Source organism: Seriola dumerili, unplaced genomic scaffold (assembly GCF_002260705.1).
Source record: "Seriola dumerili isolate Sdu_G_001 unplaced genomic scaffold, Sdu_1.0 BDQW01000008.1, whole genome shotgun sequence".
NCBI classification, from domain to species: domain Eukaryota; kingdom Metazoa; phylum Chordata; class Actinopteri; order Carangiformes; family Carangidae; genus Seriola; species Seriola dumerili.
Genome location: NW_019174263.1, coordinates 616,224 through 637,185, shown reverse-complemented (window position 1 = coordinate 637,185; position 20,962 = coordinate 616,224). Strand labels below are relative to the sequence as shown.

The following is a 20,962-nucleotide window of genomic DNA, read 5'->3' as shown; positions in this document are numbered from 1 at the left end:
GATGAAGCCTGTGCGCATAAAGTCATCTACACCTCCCTCACGTTGTACTCGGTATCAATTGTGAGGATTACAGGTAAATGGATTAGAAGACATGTCTGTATTAGGGACATTTTTCTGATGGTGCTAATGTGCACTTTCAAAGGTTAATACACAGGTCAGTACACTAGAAATGGTAGGTGTTACTAATATATCTTATGGCTGAGGAGAGGCGAGGGTCTCTTTTCATATTCAGGTAAAAAGTCCTTCAACCCAACATGCAGCAGCTCTCTTCCATCCAGAATTTCTTTTCACACATTTTGTCTTAGTCTGATGAAAATTCCACAACGCTATTCCCCCTCTCACCACGTCTCTTCATTCCCTCACAAACAGTCTGAAAGTAGATGTCTGTGCCAGCTCAAGAGTGTTATGTGAATTCAGGAGATTAGAGGGAAAACGACTTTCAAAAATAAAAGGGAAGAGCCTTCTCTTCCCTTTTATTTTGAGTGCTGGCTTTGTCCTTGCAGACACAGTGCAGTCTGAAAACTCAATCTCTCTACCCAGGTGCAGCAGTGTGACAACAATGGTGGTTTGAACAAAGGCAACCTTTTCTGCCTTGCCCCATGAAATGGTTATTGGCCGTATAAGCACCAGGATCATTGAAAGGATGATTGCAAAGGAACAGGAGTATGACTGTGGTAGGCGTAAAATCTATAGCTGTGCAGAGATGTTTGATGTGGATTCAAGGAGGAAATATTTGAGAAGAAAATGTCATCAAAATACCTTGAAACTCCACTTTGCTGGGTCCTTCTGTCTGCCTATACTCCTGTGTAGTGCTCGGGAATCAAATGGTGCCACAGCAATATGTGGAGTTTTTTTTCACTGGTCACTGGACATCTTTCTCATGCCTCTGTATTTCAGAATATGTCTTCAATTCATGCACAGACATATGTGTATTCATGATTCGTGTGTGTGTGTGTGTGTGCGTGCGTGCGTGCGTGTAGGGCCGTGACCCGTCCGGTCCTCATCCTGCTGCCGGTGCTGGGTCTGACCTGGCTCTGTGGGGTCCTGGTCCATCTGTCTGTCGTGGTCGCCTATGTCTTCATTGTTCTCAATGCCTTCCAGGTAAATAAACAACCTAATTTTCATTTTCAAATCTAATACTTTTTACAATCTGGATAACAGTTTCCTTTATGTTTTTTCTGTTTACAGTTTAACATATGCACAGTGATTGTTGTTCTGATCAATATCTTGAGTAAATGGTAAATGTTAAAGCAGATATAATCCATTCTCGATCAAACTCACATTTCGGTACTGACTTCGGTTTCAAATTCATGGTTTGGTCTGTTTTCAGTACAGTGAAAAAAAAGACATGAAAAATGTTACATTTCTTTATGAATTATGAATTTAACTTGTAAACATAAACGTGTAATTGTAAACTTGTAAACTTGTAATCCAGTGGCAAACTTTCCGTAATTTCAGGATTTAAGGATGACTTGTTTCTGGAACAAGAAATGCACATAAAGGCACATTTCTTAAAACATACCTAAGTCATTTAGGTATTAAGGGTATTGCTACAGTCTACTAACACGACTTAAAGTGCTTCAGAAGGTTAAATAAGTAATAATAACAAATAAATGATATAGATATAGAAAAGTATTGATACAGTTACTCTATTCTCGTGTTTTTTTTTTTTTATTCTGAAAGATTAATGTATCCACATCGTCTGCAGAAAAGGCAGATTTTTTTTACCTTTATTCTGAAAGAGAGAAGGGATGATATGCAGCAGAAGGCCACAGATTCGATTCCGACCTGTGGCCGCTGCAGTTAGGACTAAACCTTTATGATATGCACTCTACCAGGTGAGCCACCGGGGCACAATAAGAGGACATATATATGTATGTATGTATGTATGTATGTATTTATATATAGATACATATGTTTGTGTGTGTGTGTGTGTGTGTGTGTGTGTATATACATATATGTATGTATATGTGTATCCACCGATCAGCCATAACATTATGGCCACTGACAGGTGAAGTGAATGACACTGATTATCTCGTTACAATGGCACCTGCCAGTGGTGGGATATATTAGGCAGCAAGTGAACATTCAGTCCTGAAGTTGATGTTGGAATGGGTAAGTGTAAGGATCTGAGCGACTTTGACAAGAGCTAAATTGTGATGTCTAGACAACTGGGTCAGAGCATCTCCAGAGCTGCAGGTCTTGTTGGATGTTCCCGGTCTGCAGTGGTTAGTACCGACCAAAAGTGGACAACCGGAAGGATAAGGAAGGACAAGCGGTGAACGCTGAACCATTGATGTGGTGGGGAGTGAAGGATAGTCCGTGTTGTCCGAGCCCACAGAAGAGCTACTGTAGCACAAACTGATGAAAAGGTTAATGCTGTCTCTGATAGAAAGGTGTCACAACACACAGTGGGAGCGTGTCTATGTTCCCACAGCCCTATGTTAAGAAATATGGGACCATAGGGTTTCCTTTTGAGAAAAATCTTAGGCCTTGTCCACATTAACCCGAGTAAATATAAAAACATTCACAATGAAAACGATCTCCATCCACACTAATCGTTTTCAGAACGCTTTGCATCCACATTCCACGGCGTCTTCACATTTATCCACCTCAGCGATCGTTTTTGTAAAGCATCGTTTTCAGTTTCGGAATTCACCGTTCTAATGTGGACGGAAGGGCTAACCGGATAAATATTACCCGGTTAGTGTGGACATGGGCTTATGGGAACATATAAGACTGTGGGAAAATAGGGCCTAATTTTCAAAACATTCTTAGAAATGTGGGAACATAGGGCTGACCCCCACACAGTGCATGGCAGCTTGCTATAAGTTCAATAAGTTCACAACATAAACTTTAACAGGTGATATGTCAGTGCTGTTGTTGACCTTGTCTCTGCTGCCCCCAAGTGACTGAAACAAAACAACACTGTAGGTTTAAATATAGCATAAGAAAGGAAGTTCTACATGATGATTTATTCATAGTCAAATATTAAAGCGATAGTTCAGGCTGACGTGGGGTTGTGTGAAGTAGTCATACATAGTCAGACATGTAGAATATATTCAGCGGTATCTTCTCGCCAAAGGAGCATTTTGCTTGGGCACTACATTTCTTTCTTCTTTTTTTCTTGAGGTTTTATTGGGGCATTTTTTTTGCCTTAAATCCAGTAGTTGCAGTGAGAGAGAGACAGGAAAGTTAGGGAGAGAGAGGGGGGATGACATGCAGCAAAGGAACCTGGGCCGCTGCGGTTAGGACTAAGCCTTCGTGGTACGTGCTCTACCAGGTGAGCCACCAGGGCACCCCCGCACTACATTTCTTACGCACCTACGGAGCGCATTGTGTTACGCCACAGCCACAGGTCAGCTAAATGAATCAGAAAGCAGCGTAATATCGAGCGCTCCGTAGGTGCGTCTTGGAAAACAGCATGAAAAGCACATGGAAAATGAGATAAAAAGTAAAATGTCCTAAGGGCAAAGTTATGTTCAGGATCATGTTGATGTTTAAATGGTAGCTAGTTTATGGACGACACTATTTTGAACAGGCCGTTGTCGCTTTTCACATCATCTGCTGCCAGTTGGATAACTGGATGACTAACTGTGGTAGTTTGTATCAGGTTTATGGATAAATGTGTTTTAAACTGTTGAATAATGGGTTAGCATTTTGGTTTATTTGCTTGCTAGCTTCTTTAGCTTGTAACTAAAGGTTTAACCCTGTAAAACCCAGACATAGGAAATAAAAGCAAAACATTTTTTCACCTTCCAGATGTTGTTGTAGGAGGCCTCTGATGCAGAAATGAAAGGGTATCGAATTTGTTACATTTTAGTAAGTTTTTAGGACAACATTGGGCCTAAGTGGAGTAAAATGTCTGTATTTGTACTCACATTATCAGAACATATATACAGAACAATTAAGGCTTCATTTGCAAATCTTAATTTTCTATTTACAAAACTAAATTTTGTCATAGTTCACAGAGTGTAGAGTCACAGTTTATAGATGATCTCTCCATGCTGGTGGCATTCTGAAATGGAAAAAATGAAAAATAATGGGATACATATACAAGATACAAATGAGTATTATTTGTAGTAGATAACCTGAAAGAATAGATCTCCACTCTGAACTCAACTCTGTCTGGCCTATTATGCCCTCTATTGTCATACCAAAATGGATACATGCATGTGGTTCAGGTTTCAAATGTGTGTTGGTTCATTGCTAGGGAAAATTGTAGACTACTATTTTTATATATATACATATATATATATATATATTGGTGTTCAGGCAATTTGAACAAGCACCTTTGTTAATATTCTCAGTTCACTTCAACTCTTTTATAACGTTTATTTATTTTTCTTTTTTAATTTTGATGAATATTAGGACTAAGGTAATGATTCACAATAAAAGCCAAAGGTTTAAGATCTCAGATGGTTTTATTTCATGTCTCTATCTGTTTCAGAGGCTGAGAAATAATGGTTTTAGTGACGGTGTTGAATCAGGTCAATCTTTACCTCTAGCTAGCGGTGATACTAGCTCCTCCCCCTCTTCCCCCTCCACCAATAAGTGTCACCTTGACCTTGACTAGCAGTTTAGCATCTTATCAGATTGAAGTCAGTGTCTTAATCTTCCAAGTCGTTGTCATGTCATGTAACTGCTGTCATCTACTTCAGAATCTCTCCCCTCACTCAGGTCGCCAGCCATCATCCAAACCACAACTTTCAAAACTTTACACAGCAAAAGTTCTTGTGATCAATTTGTCATAATTTCTTAATTAATGAAGCATGTAAGAGATGGTTTAATGGATGATATAGACTGCTCTTATTTTAAATCAGACTTCTACAGATAGGAACATATTGGAACCCTGTGTTAGCTTAGACAAGACCAAAGAAGTTTGCATACACATCATACACTAATTCCACATTGAGTATAATTCAGCCCAAACTAATTACATACATATGCAGCTGGTACAATTAAAGTTAAAATGTCCTGTGACATGTTTATAATCAGAACTCAGAGGTGGTGTAATACAGTGTGAGTGGTTTGGGCTTAATAGTTAGATGATACAGTCCTGCAGCCTTTCTTGGTTAAATGTCTGGGCTGAAGCACGATTCTCTGTACATCAGCCTGCGTATGTATTCCAGTGGACGGAGTGGTGAGAAACTCCCACTGGTGTGGGTGGAGGTGAATCTGAAGGGGGAGGCTTTACTTTCCCATGAAGCTGCTATGTAGCAGGTGAAACAATGTGATGGCAGCTCCAGACAGGCAGCACACGTCTCTCTGCCCCCCAGAACAACAGTGACCAAGGGCAGAAGTAACAAATTACATTTACTCTCGTCACTATGACAATGTCTTTTTTGTGTGTGTTGTACTTTTTGTTTTAGTTTTTTAAAAAATCTGTAACTTTACTCTTACTACTACTTCTAGTACTTGAATATTTCTCAACTCAAGAATTTTACTTCGCTACATTTAAATTTAAAATCACTATTGAGTAAAAACAAAAGTCACATGATGAAGTTCTGGTTGACAAATGAAAAGAGTTAAATCAGATGATCAATGAATAGATGCACTGCCTGGCGTACCAAGTGTCCTAAATCAAACACACCTGCCATGTTGCCTGACCAACAGTTGCATGCTGGGTGTTGCTAACGCTAAATGCTAAAATACTGAGGAGTGTAGTGAGATGGAGGCTGAGTGGACTAATTATGGAGGACGCTGTAGTGCAGACAGGTGTTTGAAACACTGTACAGCATCAACTACCGTGTTGCCTAGCAACATAGCGTTTCATCTGTGTTTGTCAGCTGCAGCCGCTGTGGAGTATATGTAGTTTATACATATCCACCTTTACTGCTGCTTTATTCTGCTGTAAATTCCATAAGAAGCAGCATTACAGTCTCACTCAAGTACATTACAACTGACATGTTCCTGTATCTGAGTACATTTTCATACAAGTACTTTTACTTGTACTTGAGTACAATCTTCCAGTTTACACCCCTGTGTGTGGAGATGGACTGCAGTTCCCACTCCTGGACATCTGTCAGGGCAGCCACTTGTTTGAGATACGTTAAGGAAGAAGTTTGAAGTAAGAGTTAATTTCCTCACATATCAAACAAACAACATCCAGTGCTATAATGCTATCATCAGTATTGTAGTGCCAGTTAGAGGCTGTGTGCAGAACATGGATAGTTACAGTAATCCAGAGGAGATGAAACAAGGACATGCAGGTCAGGTTGGGGTCAGTGACGGATAGAAATGCTTTAATTTTAGAGAAACAAGACTGAAAAACCTTGTGTGCTTGGCTGTCAAAGTTCAGATGTTAGTAAAAAATTAATCTTAAATTCACATCAGGAGCAAATTAACTCATAAATGAACTCATAAACTATTGCAGCAACAGCAGACTGGAAGTAATACAGAGACCTGTGTGTAATGTTTTTATCTGCTCATCTGCAGTTTGTGCTGTATAACTGCGGCTGGGGATTCATGCACCTTCGTGTGTGTGTGTGTGTTCTTTGAACGACAGGTCATACCATATCGACCTCCAGCATTCCTCCCCTGATAACACACAGTGCTCACTTCCTCTCTCTCTCTCTCTCCCCTTGCTGCCCACTTTTCCATACACTGGCTCTGTTATTCTTATATCTTCCACCCATTCTGTACATCCTTCTCTTTCTCTCTCTCGCTCGCTCTCAGCCCACCTCTCTCCTATGCTCCTCTGCAGTCTTTAATTAATCAGAATGAGCTAGCCCCTGGGTGACCCCCAGAGAGCTGCTAGTTAATTTGGATTTACTGCTGGTGTCCAGCTGAGGGCAGATAACACTACAGTAGGAGTTCTTCCTCATGGAGGTAGAAGGATGACGCTGGGCCAGACCGTTTTCTTCTTAATACCAAAAAAACCCTTTTGTTTTACTGGGCTGCTTTAACAGTCTGAGCACCTTCCAAGGAGAGAACGTTGGCAAGTAGACCGAGGCCTCAGTGTCTGATATTACCTGTCTCCAAATCTTCCACCTGTGCTTCTGTCTAAAATAACATCAGTATCAGCCAGTAGCAGGTGGTGATGATCAACCTTGGTGAGGCTACATACAGTCAACCAGACCTCCAACCTGAACAACCACACAGGTCGTTTGGTACCACTTCACAATAACATTACCTTTATAAAGGATTTATGAGTGGTTTATAACTAGTTTATTAATTAGCTTGTTAACACTAATGCTGTTATAACACATTAGATAAAAAGGGCAACAGTGACCTAGTGCCCTCATAAGCTCATATCTCATGAGTTACTGAACTCTCTTAGTTTTCTCCATCATCAGCATTTGTACCTGCTGCTTCATCACATGTTTAAGTTACGAGTAATTAACTAGTGTCAGCATCTGATTGGTCAGAAAAGTTTTATTTGGTATGAAACTTTAAAGAATAGTAAGCATTAACTTGCCAAATAGTGAGACTGCATCAATGTATGAAAACTGTGTTATAACGTGTTAATAATTGTGAATTTATGATATATAAAGTTAATCAGTTTAAACACTGAATTGATAACCTAATTATAAACTATTTATAAATCCTCTATAAGGATAGTCTTGTTGTGAAGTGGTACCGGTCGTTGTCTTCAACCCTCAGATACAACCCATAGCAGTTTATGTTGTTTCTATTGTCCATGACTGCTCATTGTTATTATTGTAACCATGACAACAAAGATTGTCTACTGTTGAGGAAGAACTTATTTTAACCGAAATCACCATCTTTTCCGAAACCTAACCAAGCCATGATTGTTATTATAGTAACCGTGGCAACAAAGGTTGGTACGCCACTCTCAGTACAGTCCACATGTTTATTATTGTAACCATGACAACCAAGGTCCGGTACACATGCCGCCGTAGCAGCGGTCTGCTATGGGTCGAATCAGAGAGTTGAAGAAAACGACCTGTGTGATTGTTCAAGTTGGAGACTGGTTGTGATTTAAAGTCAATAATCAGATTGTGATCATATTATTATATTATTGTTTGTGGATGATGTAGTTTAAGTTGCTGAACATGAAAAAGATCTGCAGACTGCTGAACATACACAAATATGATAGATAGATAGATAGATAGATAGATAGATAGATAGATAGATAGATAGATAGATAGATAGATAGATAGATAGATAGATAGATACTTTATTTATAACCTAGGGGAAATTCATTAGGTCATTGTTGATAATAATAATAATAATAACAGTGGATAATAAATAAACAATAATAATTAGAATAGTCCACATCCTTTGGCTGAACTCTTGTATAGCCTGATGTCAGTGGGAACAAAGGATCTCCTGAACCTCTCTGTTCTGCAGCGCAGTGAGATGAGAGGTTTGCTGCAGCTGTAGCTGCTTCTCTGTTCTGTCAGAATGTTGTGTAGAGGATAGTTGGTATTGTCCAAGATGGCCTCCATCTTACATTGCATGCATCTCTCCACAACAGTCCTGAGTGAGTCCAGACTCCTGCCAAGCACAGACCCAACCCTTATTACCAGCTTGTCCAGTCTCTTTGTGTTCATGTCTGACATGCTGCTGCCCCAGCAGAGTGCAGCATAAAAAAGTACACTGGCCACCACTGACTGATAAAACATGTGCAGCATTTCACTGCAGATGTCAAAGGATCTGAGCCTCCTGAAGAAAAAGAGCCATCTCTGCCCCTTCAGGCCTCCGTGTTCAGGGACCAGTCCAGTTTACTGTCCAAGTACACTCCTAGGTATTTATAAGTGTGAAGCACCTCAATGTCCTTCCCTTGAATGTTGACATCTCCTTGGTCTTGGAGGTGTTCAGAAGGAGGCAGTTCTTGTCACTCCATTCACTGAAGGCCATTGTCAGATCCATGTACTCCTCTTCCGGCCCGTTCCTGAAACACGCCACATAGCTGTGTCATCTGAGTATTTCTGGATGTGGCAGGAGTGAGAGTTGTATTTAAAGTCTGTTGTATACAGGGTGAACAGGAATGAAGCCAGAACAGTCCCCTGTGGAGCCCCAGTGCTGCTCATCACTGTTCCTGAGACACAGTTACCCAGCCTGACGTACTGTGGTCGTCTTGTCAGGTAATCCACAATCCAGGATGTGAAGCAGGGATCCACCCCCACCCCTTCCAGCTTGTCTTTTAGAATGGGGGGTTGGATGGTGTTAAATGCACTTGAGAAATCAAAGAACATAATCCTCGTGTAACCACCAGGCTCATCCAAGTAAGAATGGGCCCGTTGGAGCATGTAAAGGGCAGCATCATCCACTCCAATATGTTCTTTGTAGGCGAGCTGTAGGGGGTCTAGTGCATGTTCAACCTGTGGCCTCAGAAGGTGGAGAAGCAGCTGCTCCAGGGTCTTCATGATGTGTGATGTGAGGGCCACCGGTCTGTAGTCATTTATTTCTGCCGGTTGTCCTACTTTAAGGACCAGAACAAGACATGATGTATTCCACAGGACCGGCACCCTCCCTGTTTGTAGACTTAAGTTAAAGATCCTCTGGAGAGGCTGAGCCAGCTGGGCTGCACAGTCCTTTAACAACCTTGGACACACACCATCCAGGCCTGTTGCCTTTCCAGGATGTAGCCTCTTGAGCTCCGCCCTCACCTCCTCCGCTGTAAAGGACAGGAGACTTGACCCCAGTGTGGAGGGAGTTGCAGCTGCAGTGTCAGGTTGTGAAGGAGATGCTGTAGGAGAAGCTGCAGCTGAAGCAGTGGGAGAGAGAACAGGTGAGGCTGTGTCAAACCTGTTGTAGAACAGGCTGAACTCATTGGCCTTGTCCACATCACTTGATGTTGCCTGGCTGTTCCTCTCTTTATAGTCAGTCATGGTCCTCATCCCCTTCCACACCTCTCTGGTATTGTTGTGCTGCAGCTTCCTCTCTACTTTCTTTTTGTAGTCCTCCTTCGCCTGCTTTAATCTCCTCTTCAGCTCATGTTGCACACACCTGACCTTCTCCCTGTCTCCATCCCTGAAGGCCTCCACTTTCTGGTTGAGGAGGGTGTTGATGTTACTGGTGATCCAGGGTTTGATGTTTGGAAAGCAGTATACAGTTTTTGCTGGTATTACAGTGTCCATACAGAAGATAATATAGTCTGTGGTACTTTCAACCATTCTATCAAGGTCAGAGTCCTTGCTTTTATCATTTTCCTGTGACTCCAACAGGACATTCCAATCTGTGCACTCAAAAGTCTTGAATGAGCAGGTGGTTGCAGCCTGCCTCAGTACACAGGGCTTTTAGGAAGTTTGAAGAAAAAACAGATTTTGATCTGATCTGCCAAGTGGTGGTAGAGCTGAAGCAGTGTAGGCCTCCTTGACATTTGCATACAACAGATCAGAAGTGCCTTATTTTCCCTTGTGGGACAGTGACAGTCATACTGAGTGAAGCCAATCAAGTGAAAGGTGAGAGTAACATGGTTAAAATCCCCAGATACTGCAATGAATGCATCAGGTTGCTGGGTCTGTACTCACACAACAGTCTTGTGAATGACGTCACACACGACTGCAGGCTCTGCTCGTGGTTGAATGTAAACAACAATGACAACGATGTGTGAGAACTCCCTCAGTACATGGCACGGTCTAAAACCAACTGCCAACAGTTCAGCCAACAGCAGATCTTCTCCTTCACTGTGATATGACTGGGGTTGCACCATCTATTGTTCACAAGCAGAACCAGTCCTCCACCTTTATTCTTTCCACTTGCTCTGGTGTCTCTGTCCGCTCGTGCTGCAGTGAAGCTGGGTAAATCCACACAACGGTTGGGAATGTTGTCGCTTAACCAGGTCTCAGTGAAAAACATGAGACTACACTCACGATATGCTCGCTGGTTCTTCACAAGTGCCTCCAGAAATAATATATTAAACCTGTTAGAAATTGGAACAATTTCATATATTGTTAGCCGATACAAATATGAATTGTATGTTTTATATTGTAAACATTAACACACATATAGAGATAAAATATACTGTATATCATTAACATACATGGTCACAACATGTTATACCATATAAAAATGTTACTATTTCATATATTTATATATTTATATTTCATGTATTTCATTTATGTTATAAATGTATATCTTTATATATCAAGAAGATGTATATCTGGACTTAACTAATCTGGGATTCCAGACTGATACACAGCTCCATAATTCATGTGTGTGTCTTGTGTTTCTGGTGTTTGCAGTTTATGTGAACATACAAGTTGTAATACGCAACATCATAGAGCTGTTTGACTTTTGTTTGCGAGTCTGTAAATGAACTTCAGTTGTGGTCAGTAGTGGAGATGTTGGATGGGAACCTCCAGACAGAAACAGACCTGTGAGCACGTCTGACCAGAGACTCAGTAAAAAGATATTTATTGAAATCCTTGTTTTATTTGAGCAGTTTGTCAATTTTTCTTCAGGACAGGCGAATGTGTGACATCCAGGAGATCAGGAGTAAAACGTTTATGATATATTATATGGAGGAAAATGGTCTGTTGATACAAAAACCTTGTGTGAAGTCTAATTTAAACAAAAGACAAATATCAATATGTGCACAATCAATCAATATGTGTTACATTCAGGATCACTAACAGTAACCCTAGAGACTGGCGGGTTTAATGTCCCTCCAGAGGACAGACCGTGTTTGTTGTGTGAGACACAAGGGCATAAGAGGCATCCTCTTGTAAAATGTACTCTATTTATGTTCATTTCTTTGAGAGAGATGGCAGAATATTTTATTTAAGACCAACCTGTAAAATATCCTGTAATTCTTTAATGAAAACACATTTTTGGTGTTTCATAAACATATTAGGGTTTGACTTGATTTGGCTTGATTTTGTGCACATGACAGGAAAATAAAATAAAACATAAAAATGTATAAGATGGAGGCAGGACCAGGAGGAAACTAATGTTGAAATAGTGTTGGCACTCCAATGGAAAACAGACTGGTTTAATTGTTTATTCATTTGAAGTTAAAATGTTAAAATGTTTAGAAAGTAAACAGTCACTCATTTACTAATTTCAAATATTTAAGAATAATTTGTTAAGCTTGCACGTGCACCTTCTATTGACCAACCACCACTGTCTGTAAGACTGAATTATTTGGTCAGTGGGATATTTCAGATTTCAGACATATTGTAATGTTGTGCAGTCTACAGAGTGTGATTGTCTGTCAGTAGCTGTTTACATGCACATAATTATGAGATTATAAATTATCATCAATAAAAGAATTGCTGTTTATTTATTACCATGTTTGATTACAATTCAGTGACTGGTAAACTGAAGCCTGTGTCTGCTGCAGCTTCAGCACAATGGGAAACAACAGTTTTAAATATCCAGAGAAACACACAACAGTTGCTCAACAGTCAATTAAATTAAATTTTCTGTAGCTCAGAGAACTTCTCTAAGCATCCAGTGAAACTCAGACAGAGTCACAGTTGGATCAATGTGTCCTTGACTAACGGTCCCTGTTTTTGACTGATTACACTTTCTCTAATTGTGAACACAATTGCCCAAACACAATCAGAACACAGTATCGCCTGTGGCTCCACCTCCACTCACATCACTGCCTTAATCATATCATACACATAAACATGGCCACTGCATCTATCTGCTCCCAAACAGCAGAGAGAGCGAACAACAGCAGCAAGAACCCAGCAGCTTATCTGCTGTTCTACCCAATAAGCAACTCCCTCTTACTCTGTCATATCCTGGTTTTGTACATTGTCATCTTTGTGTACCTGTTGTGTGTAGTGTGAAATTTTGAACCAACCCTTAATCACAGAGGGAGGTGATCAGAAAACATTCATGGTTTGGAAGGCACTGACAAATGATCAAGATTGGGACACCAGATCATAAAAGGCCCATATGACTTATTGTGGAAGGCAACAAATAACCTGTTATGTGGTCGTCCAAATATCAGAAGGTTGGTGATTTGATCCGTGGCTCCTCCAGTCTGCGTGTTGAAGTGTCATTGGGCAAGACACTGAACCCTACATTGCCTCTGATGGCTGTTCCACCAGTGTATGAGTGAAGTGTAGAAGCCCTGTATGAGTAGGAAAAGAAACTGTATGAATGTGTGAATGTGGCTTGTAGTGTGAAGCACTTTGACTGCTTGATAAGACTGGAAACATGCTATAAAAGTGCAGTCCAGCCATCAGGAGTTCTGGATCTTTGTCATGTCACAACAAAGCAGTCACCAGCCCCGCACACCTGGACCCGCCAATCCAACCTTGCAGGATTTGGTTTCTCTACCTGAAATCTGCTATATTTTTATTGGATCACTCAGAAAACAGTCAGCCAATCAGTCATCAAATATATCTTCTTATGAATCAACACTTCAAATAAAACACCAGAAATGTGTAGAATATGGAGCTTTAACCCATTAAGAAGTAAGGCTGCCTCTAAAACCTAAACATTGTTTGAAAACTACCTCCTAAAACCTGAGGGTTTTCTGATTTGCTAAGCCTCTGAACTAGATAGACACATGAAATAAAAACCATTTGAGAGCTTAAACCTGTGGGTTTTATTGTAAATTATTGGCTTTGCCTTGGTAATTAGATATAACAAGCATATTTGTCAAAATTGTCAGTTCAGTTTCTTTTTTCTAAACTTTTAGTTTTTAGTTTTTTCTAAACTATATATATATATATATATAAATATATATATATATATATATATGGATGAAGTAGGGTAAAGAAAAGAATTTACAATAAAAGCCATACTGGGTCTTATTCGCAGGGTAGCGTCTGAATCTTCTAATTCGTTGTCATTGTTGTTTTCATATAGGTAACTGCTCTACTCTACTTCAGCATCTCTCCCCTCACTCAAGCCGTCAGCCATTGTCCGAACCGCGACTTTAAAAACATTTTTGCACCGAAGAAACAAATGAAATACATTTCCCATGATGGATTTCACCTTCCAACATGAACCTCAGCGAATCACAACACATTTCATCAGTCACATGTCCAACCATCCATCCATTTTCTTCCACTTTGCCAAGGTGGGGTCACAGTGGCAGCAAGTAAAGTAAAGTAGTCCAGATGTTCCTCTCCCTAGCTATGTTTTCCAGCCACTCCTGTGGGACCCCACCTCCTGCCAAAAACTTCCAGTGGAAGACGAGCTCCTCACCCTATCTCTAAGCCTGAGCCCAGACACCTTGAGGATGAAACATAGTTCAGCCGCTTGTATCCATGACTACCTAGAGCTCATGACCACAGGTGAGGGTCAGAACGAAGATTGACTGGTAAATTCGGAAAGTTCTTGCCTTCCAGCTCCGCTCCCTCTTCACTACAAACCCTGTTTCACTGCTGATGTTACACTGATCCACCTGTCGACCTGCACTCCATCTGACTCTCACTAGTGAACCAGACCCAAAGATGAGCAGATAGGGCAGGAACTCCATCCAACCCAAAGAAAGTAATCCACTGTTTTCAAAGTGTGGTGGATGTTGGGTGGCATGCCAGGTTGGGAAGCTGGGTGTGCCGTTCCCTGGCTTCATAGACTAGCTCTGCCATGTGCATCTCATCGGTCTTAATGGGTTAAAGAACAGAACAGAATAGAAACAGCAGCTAAAGTTGTCAGTGTACTTCAACAGATGTGCTTGTCAGATGGTCACACAGCCTTTGAAAACCCCTCTCTCCAAAATTCTCCAATGTCCACTGCTTCTGAAGCTAACACTATGAATGACCTCCAAGGAGACATTGTGAAACTGTTCACCATTACGCCACGATTTAAAGATTATAGCACCTCTGTGTAACAGAAGGCTTTTCATACTGCCTTCCAGTGTGGTTAGTTGGGAATACCTACAAACACTTGTTCCTTCCTGATGTGATTGGACAACAAATACAAACTTGGTCTTTTCAAGCATAACCCAGCTGTTCAGACGGCTGACAGTTCAGGTTATTTGATGTGGGGTTGTGTGAGGTCCATATCTTTAGTCAGTGTGTTACCTACAGTAGATTCAGATCAGCTCCCAGTTTATAGAAAGCAGCAGGAGCACCGGTACAGAATCTGAGTGATGAGCAGCTGTGGGCCGAGTTGGCAGAAAAACCTGTTTTAGCCACTTTGAATATTTTCACCACTTCATCTGCAGTCACACAAACCTTTGTTTGGAACTACAGTTTGTAGCCGTTGCACTGTATTACTCCACAGCTCAGAAAACTGGGAGCTGATCTGAATCTACTGCAGCTAACACACTGACAATAGATCAGTACCTCACACAACCCCACGTCCAATAACCTGAACTGTCACTTTAAGAACTGTTAGAGCTGGTACCACTCTAGTGGAGCACAGATTCAATCTGGATTCAGTTCAAATGAGATCTGAGCGCCACACCCTGATGAATCCAACTGAAGTTTGTGCCAGAAGGGAGTAGAAACCCACACAGATGGAGAGCATGAGGAGCTATTTAGCAATTCTCTATTTGATGGTCAAGAGAAAAGAATTGTTTGACTGGGACAACAGAATGGAGCACTGAATGGATTTGATCAAGATCCATATTGCCAATAAAAGCCGTATGAATTAAGTTTATTCTCTTTCACATGTGCTTTCTAATATGTCCCTCTCCTCTCTGCAGGGCCTGTACATCTTCTTGGTGTACGCTGTTTACAATAGTGAGGTAAGAAGGCATTCAGTCCATTGTCGCCGCTGTGGCAGAACTTCAGAATGTATCTTTGTGCAGCATGTGAGGCTGCCAAACCAGTGGGTGTAAACACTGCTTCTCATTTAGGTGAGGAATGCCATAAAGAGGATCAAAGAGAAGAGAAAGGCCTTATCTTTCACGGTGAGTGAGTAAGAAACACAAATAAATTCCCTTTTTATACATTTCAGGAGAGTAGTAATACACATATTATACTTGACGACCTCACAGCACTTCTAATTGGGATTTACTTTCAGAACTGTTCCCAGCCAACCAGCTTCCTGCCTTCCCAAAGGGCCCCAATGACCTCCTGGTGCCGCAGTCCACCCACCCCCTCCAGCCCTGAGACCAGTGACACCTCTGGACCCCCCAGCTGCACCTCCATGTCCCTGGTCATCAAGAATGGTAGGCTGCCTGACCTAGGGCTGGTGTGTGTGTTCTGAGGCTCAGGGTTTTTTTTAGGCTCTCTCTTGTCCAGTATTTACAAAAGACATAATGTAAATAAAGATGGATGTAGCCTCTGTGACCTCACCCACAGGTTTCTTTTTTTCTGTTTATTAGCTCTTCTGCCTTATTTTTTCCTCATTAAATCAGTCACACAGAACTGCTCTACGGTGTTGAGCAAAATACTGTGTAATACTTTTTATTAACTGGTGTTATTAACAATAATAATAACAAGCTTCTGACTTCTTCTACTGGGACAAGATGTCAGTCTTAGCTTCAACATCCAACTTCCAGGGTAAATGTTGGTCACAGCATTGGTTGATGAGAAGAGTCGACTGGGATTTGATTGGTCAGTTGGTCACAGGAAAAATGAAAATCAAACTCCACAGGAAGTGGCAACACTCAGTTAGTCAGTCACTCAGTCACTCAGTCAGTCATTGTTTACACAGCTGGTGCCTGTGGTTATTATTGGGTGCCCAGAGACAGACTATCTTTGTTATTTAGTCTCTCACACAGAGAGACTCTGTCTGGATCCACAATAGTTTAGTCTTTATTTACTTCAATTTCAGAATGTCACAGACTTTTATTAGAGGCAGGTCTAACTCCTTCTGTTTGACATGTAGAGTTGGTCATAGTTGGTGACTTCTCTCTCTCCCTCCCTCTCTCCTGCTCGCTGTGTCTTGTGTGTAGTTATTCTTGTGCCTCCTTTAGTAATAATGATACATGGAATCAAAGTAGTTTATTTGCTGTAATGGAGGCAAGGCTCAATGTATTGGAAGTGCTCCTCCTCTTCCCTGCAGTTCCCAAGCAGCCGGGAAACCAGAGCGGCTCAGCACCCTATGGCTTGGCACTTTGACCAGTGGTGCAAATATCATCTTCAGTCAGTCTTCAAGTCAGTCAGTGATATTCATGATGGCTGTTGCGGTCCAGCCAAACATTTAAAATATCAGGGAAATAATCATTATACAGGACCAGTTTCATATTCAGTTCTACAGAGTCAGACTCTCTATGTGCAGATGTGGGGACATGAATGAGAAAGTGTTCATATTATTTTGGCATCTGACAGGATAAGATGAAACTTTGGTTGAGGATCAACAAAACACAGAATTTCCAAACAGGAAACTGCTGTTCATTTCCCGTTTATTATTGTTACCATGACGACGATGCTCCAATGGGTCATATCAGAAGACCAAACGACCTGTGTGCTCAGGTTGGAGAAGACGAAGTGACTTATGGTCGTCTGACACGAGGCTGATGATTAAATCAAGGAAAATCTGCATAAAGAAAGAACCAAAAGATTTAATTCTGAGAATTCTCATAATGTTCTTTTGTCGTTCATATTGTTTGCATTTTGTGTCTCTGTGATTTCTTTGTATTGTGCTTTGTGTTACTTCTCTATATTTGTCCTTGCATAAACAAATGTGTTGGTCCTGAATGAGGACTTTAAATACAAATCAGTGTTTTTCTGTCTTTCAGAGAGTTTCAGAAAGGAGAGTTTTGTGAGTTTCTCTTTGAAACAAGCATCAGGAAACCAAGTACGTAGCATGTCTGCATTGTCACTGCACAATGTGTTGTCATTTATCACACTGATTGAATATGACTGAACATTTGATGTGTCTTTTTCATTTCAACAGGTGGTCCAGCTGACTGGGTTCAAACCATCAGGTACAGTGCTAACATCACTGGATACTGGTCTTCAGTTCTTTGATTTGCATTTGCTCAAATTAAATGAAAATGAATTAGAATCAGGTTGTTTCCCCCACCAGTGTCAGGAAACATGGTCACAGTCCACACCTTCCTGAGTTATAGTGTTGAACAATAACCAGATGTATGTTTACGGAACATTATGATGTCACAGTGAAGTTGAGCTTTGACCTTTTGGATATAAAATCACTTATAAAATCACTTAATTTTATCCTTCTAGACATTTGTGTTAAATTGTGTCATAATTAGTGGATGAATTTGTGAGTTATGGCCGAATCTCTAGATCACGTGGTGCAGCCGTGAGGCGAGAGATGCTCAGGTCATGCAGACAGTGTCGCTCTAAACTGTTAACATGGTGCCAAAATGAAACACAAGACATTCCATCTGTTCCTGACTTTGGCATTAAATGCATCAGGGAGGCAAGGGTAATTGGACATGAGGGAAATAATTTCAAAGTAAAACAGGAAACACAGTCATGTAAGGCCAGAGCCCCCCCCACCCCCACCCCCCCGGTTGGCTGCTCCACACTGAAGGAGGTGTTTGACCTTGTGATGGTGACAAAGTCAGGAGGCGGCACTGATCTCTCACTGCTGCCACTGCTAATTAATCCATCCTGACATTTATATTCACGCTCTCTGAAATGAGCTCGTCAGTGCAGTTGCCTGTGCACCTTTACTTCCTGTATGTTTCACAGCCCAGCATCCCCCTGTGGCCTGTGTACCTTCAACCATTCCACCTGCTTCCTCTTTGTCTGCCTTTAAATCACTCCACATATAGAGCATTTTAAAACAACCTTGAGGATGAAATAAAGAAGAAAAATAAGTATTTGCATTTATGCTCATTGAGATTCCTCATTTAAGTCGGCTGAATGAAGTGACTGAGATGTTTGAGTTTATGTTAATGTTATTGGTGGTAGAAGTGTTTGTGCTGCTGCTGGTGTTTTCATGTGGAATGATGGTCGAGTACTTTTATGTTTTTAATTTTCACTTAAGGAGAAAACAGAATAGTTGTCATTTTTTAAAGGTTCTTGGTATTTGTAGGAAACATGGTCTGTTAATGGCTTCAGTCTGAACAATATAAGCTTGTGCACAGTGTGTAGGGTGTGAGGAGCAGCCACTGACACACAGCAGATATAAGGCAGAGACAGCAGGAGAGCTTTTCCTTTTTCTCAGATTCTCTTCATTTACCTGCAGCATTAGGCCTGTGTGAAAACCCGACCCCGTGTCTTTTGTTGATTTGAATGTGCAGCGGGCACAACAGATGGTCCCCATATCTGCTGAGGGTTAAGTCACTGTCACTGGCTCTCAATTGCCCGGCAGTGTGGAGAAGGAAGTTTGTAATAGCTTCATTAAATGTTTGGCCCTGTGTGAGGAACGCCTGATGGATGGTATTCTGAGTGCTGCTGGGTGTTCATTGTTGACCGCCAAGACAAAGGACAAGTTCATTCCCTTAATCAGGAACGGACAGCGGCAGCTATTCACGCTGTCAGCCATTAACCACTCCAACACCTGCTCTCTCTCACTCTGCTTTTCATTTCCCTCCCTTCTTGTTTTCTCCTTTGTACACAAACACACTCTCACTCCTGTGATGCAAAAACACATTAAATGTCAGATTAATCCGGGAGTCGTAGCTAATGCCTTTCGCTTTATTTCACTGCAGGTTGTTGAACTGCAAATGGAGTGGATCCTGATACTTGGTTACACACACACACACACACACACCCACACACACACACACACACACACACACACACACACACACACACAGATCCCACCTGAGGAAGAGCTGGGAGGGAGGATGTGGGAGAAGATGAGCGTGGAGGGAAGATGGAGCAGCGAGCTCCGCCTCTCTTGACACTGTCACCGTTGTGTTCTGAGCTCAGATCAACACTGTTGCCTTAACTGACTTTAGCTTCCTGTTTCCGAGGCTAAAGCTAAAGACGAGACACTTTCCTGTGTCACAGCAACACTAAACATCCTGGTTACTGCATGACTGGAGCTTGTTCAGTAAAGTAGAAATACTTCATGAAAACTGTATACTTATAATTTTCATCTTTTAATCAGGACACATTCACTCCGCTGTTCTGGGGTGGAGGCACAAAACTCAGCATCAGCTGTCTGAAAACTTCACTTAATAAAACTAAACCAGTGTATCTGCATGACTACATGCACATGTATTCAGTATTATTCTTTTTTTACTCTTATTTAGATATTACTGGCTTTACTGCACCATGCAGTTTCTGACAGTTTCTGACACCAAACACAGAAGCAACAGTTTAATTTCCATAAAATGACATGAGCTAAAATGATGTAATGTCTCCTTGTTCTTGTGTCCTCATGTTCAGTGTAAATAGTGATTCAAGTCTGTGGTCCATGACATGTTGTTTTATAGTTACCTGACATTTTCAGCGTTGACAACCAGGTTTAAGCGTCTTACTGTAAAATGATGATCACATGATGAGAGAAGGCACAGAGCCATGTGTGATACTGTGAATGTCTCACACATACGTTTGCATTAAAGCTCCCATTTTGTATAAATGTACATTTCCATGTGTTTTTTGATTATAAACAGAGATTTGGTGCTATGTGTTTAAGTACCAGAGTGCACCCATGGTGGTGAGGGGGTTTAAAATATAAAGCTTTTTATGTATGTATAGGGTTGTTGTTTCTTTTGCAAAATGACCCCCCCCCCCCCCACACACACACACACACACACACACACACAAACACAATTTCCGTCTTATGAACAGTTTCATCAGTGAATGATGAATGAAAGGATGTTTTCTGTCTTTTCATCTTTACTAATTAACGATGTAATTCACTGAGCAGTTCAGAGGCTGTCGGCAGCTACTGGACAGTGTTAAAGGGTTAGTTGTGGTTATTAGACGTGGGGTTGTGTGAAAGTACTCATCAATAGTCAGTATATTACCTGCAGTAGATTCTGTTCAGCATGCTCCCAGTTAGTAAAGCCGACTGGCAACACCCCTCAGAGTGGCAGACTGATGTGCTGTGCCCACCGAAACAATCCAACATCTGTTTAAATGTAACTTCATGTAGAATATTTTCACTGTGATTCACTCAGCTGACCTGTGACTGCAGCTTATTATAGTGCGCTCCGTATGTGTGCCTCTGCATAGGAATACGGTTCAGGGGTTGAAAAATGTAGAACCAAAGGAAAGTGCTGTTTTCACGGGAAGATAGAGCTGAAAATATTCCACAT

At 41.3% G+C, this 20,962-nt stretch overlaps 1 protein-coding gene across 2 annotated transcripts in view; it reads left to right on the top strand.

The window, feature by feature from the left end:
- adgrd2 (adhesion G protein-coupled receptor D2) overlaps positions 1-20,360 on the top strand; it is a 48,973-nt gene extending 28,613 nt beyond the window's left edge. For both annotated transcript variants that reach the window (XM_022746476.1, XM_022746469.1), the window contains exons 19-25: positions 981-1,101; positions 15,533-15,574; positions 15,686-15,739; positions 15,853-16,000; positions 17,516-17,574; positions 17,674-17,704; positions 19,403-20,360. In XM_022746476.1, the coding sequence (XP_022602197.1) occupies positions 981-1,101; positions 15,533-15,574; positions 15,686-15,739; positions 15,853-16,000; positions 17,516-17,574; positions 17,674-17,704; positions 19,403-19,410 (463 nt within the window). In that variant the 3' untranslated portion in view covers positions 19,411-20,360. The remainder of the gene's footprint in view (positions 1-980; positions 1,102-15,532; positions 15,575-15,685; positions 15,740-15,852; positions 16,001-17,515; positions 17,575-17,673; positions 17,705-19,402) is intronic.
- Positions 20,361-20,962: the final 602 nt, after the last annotated feature.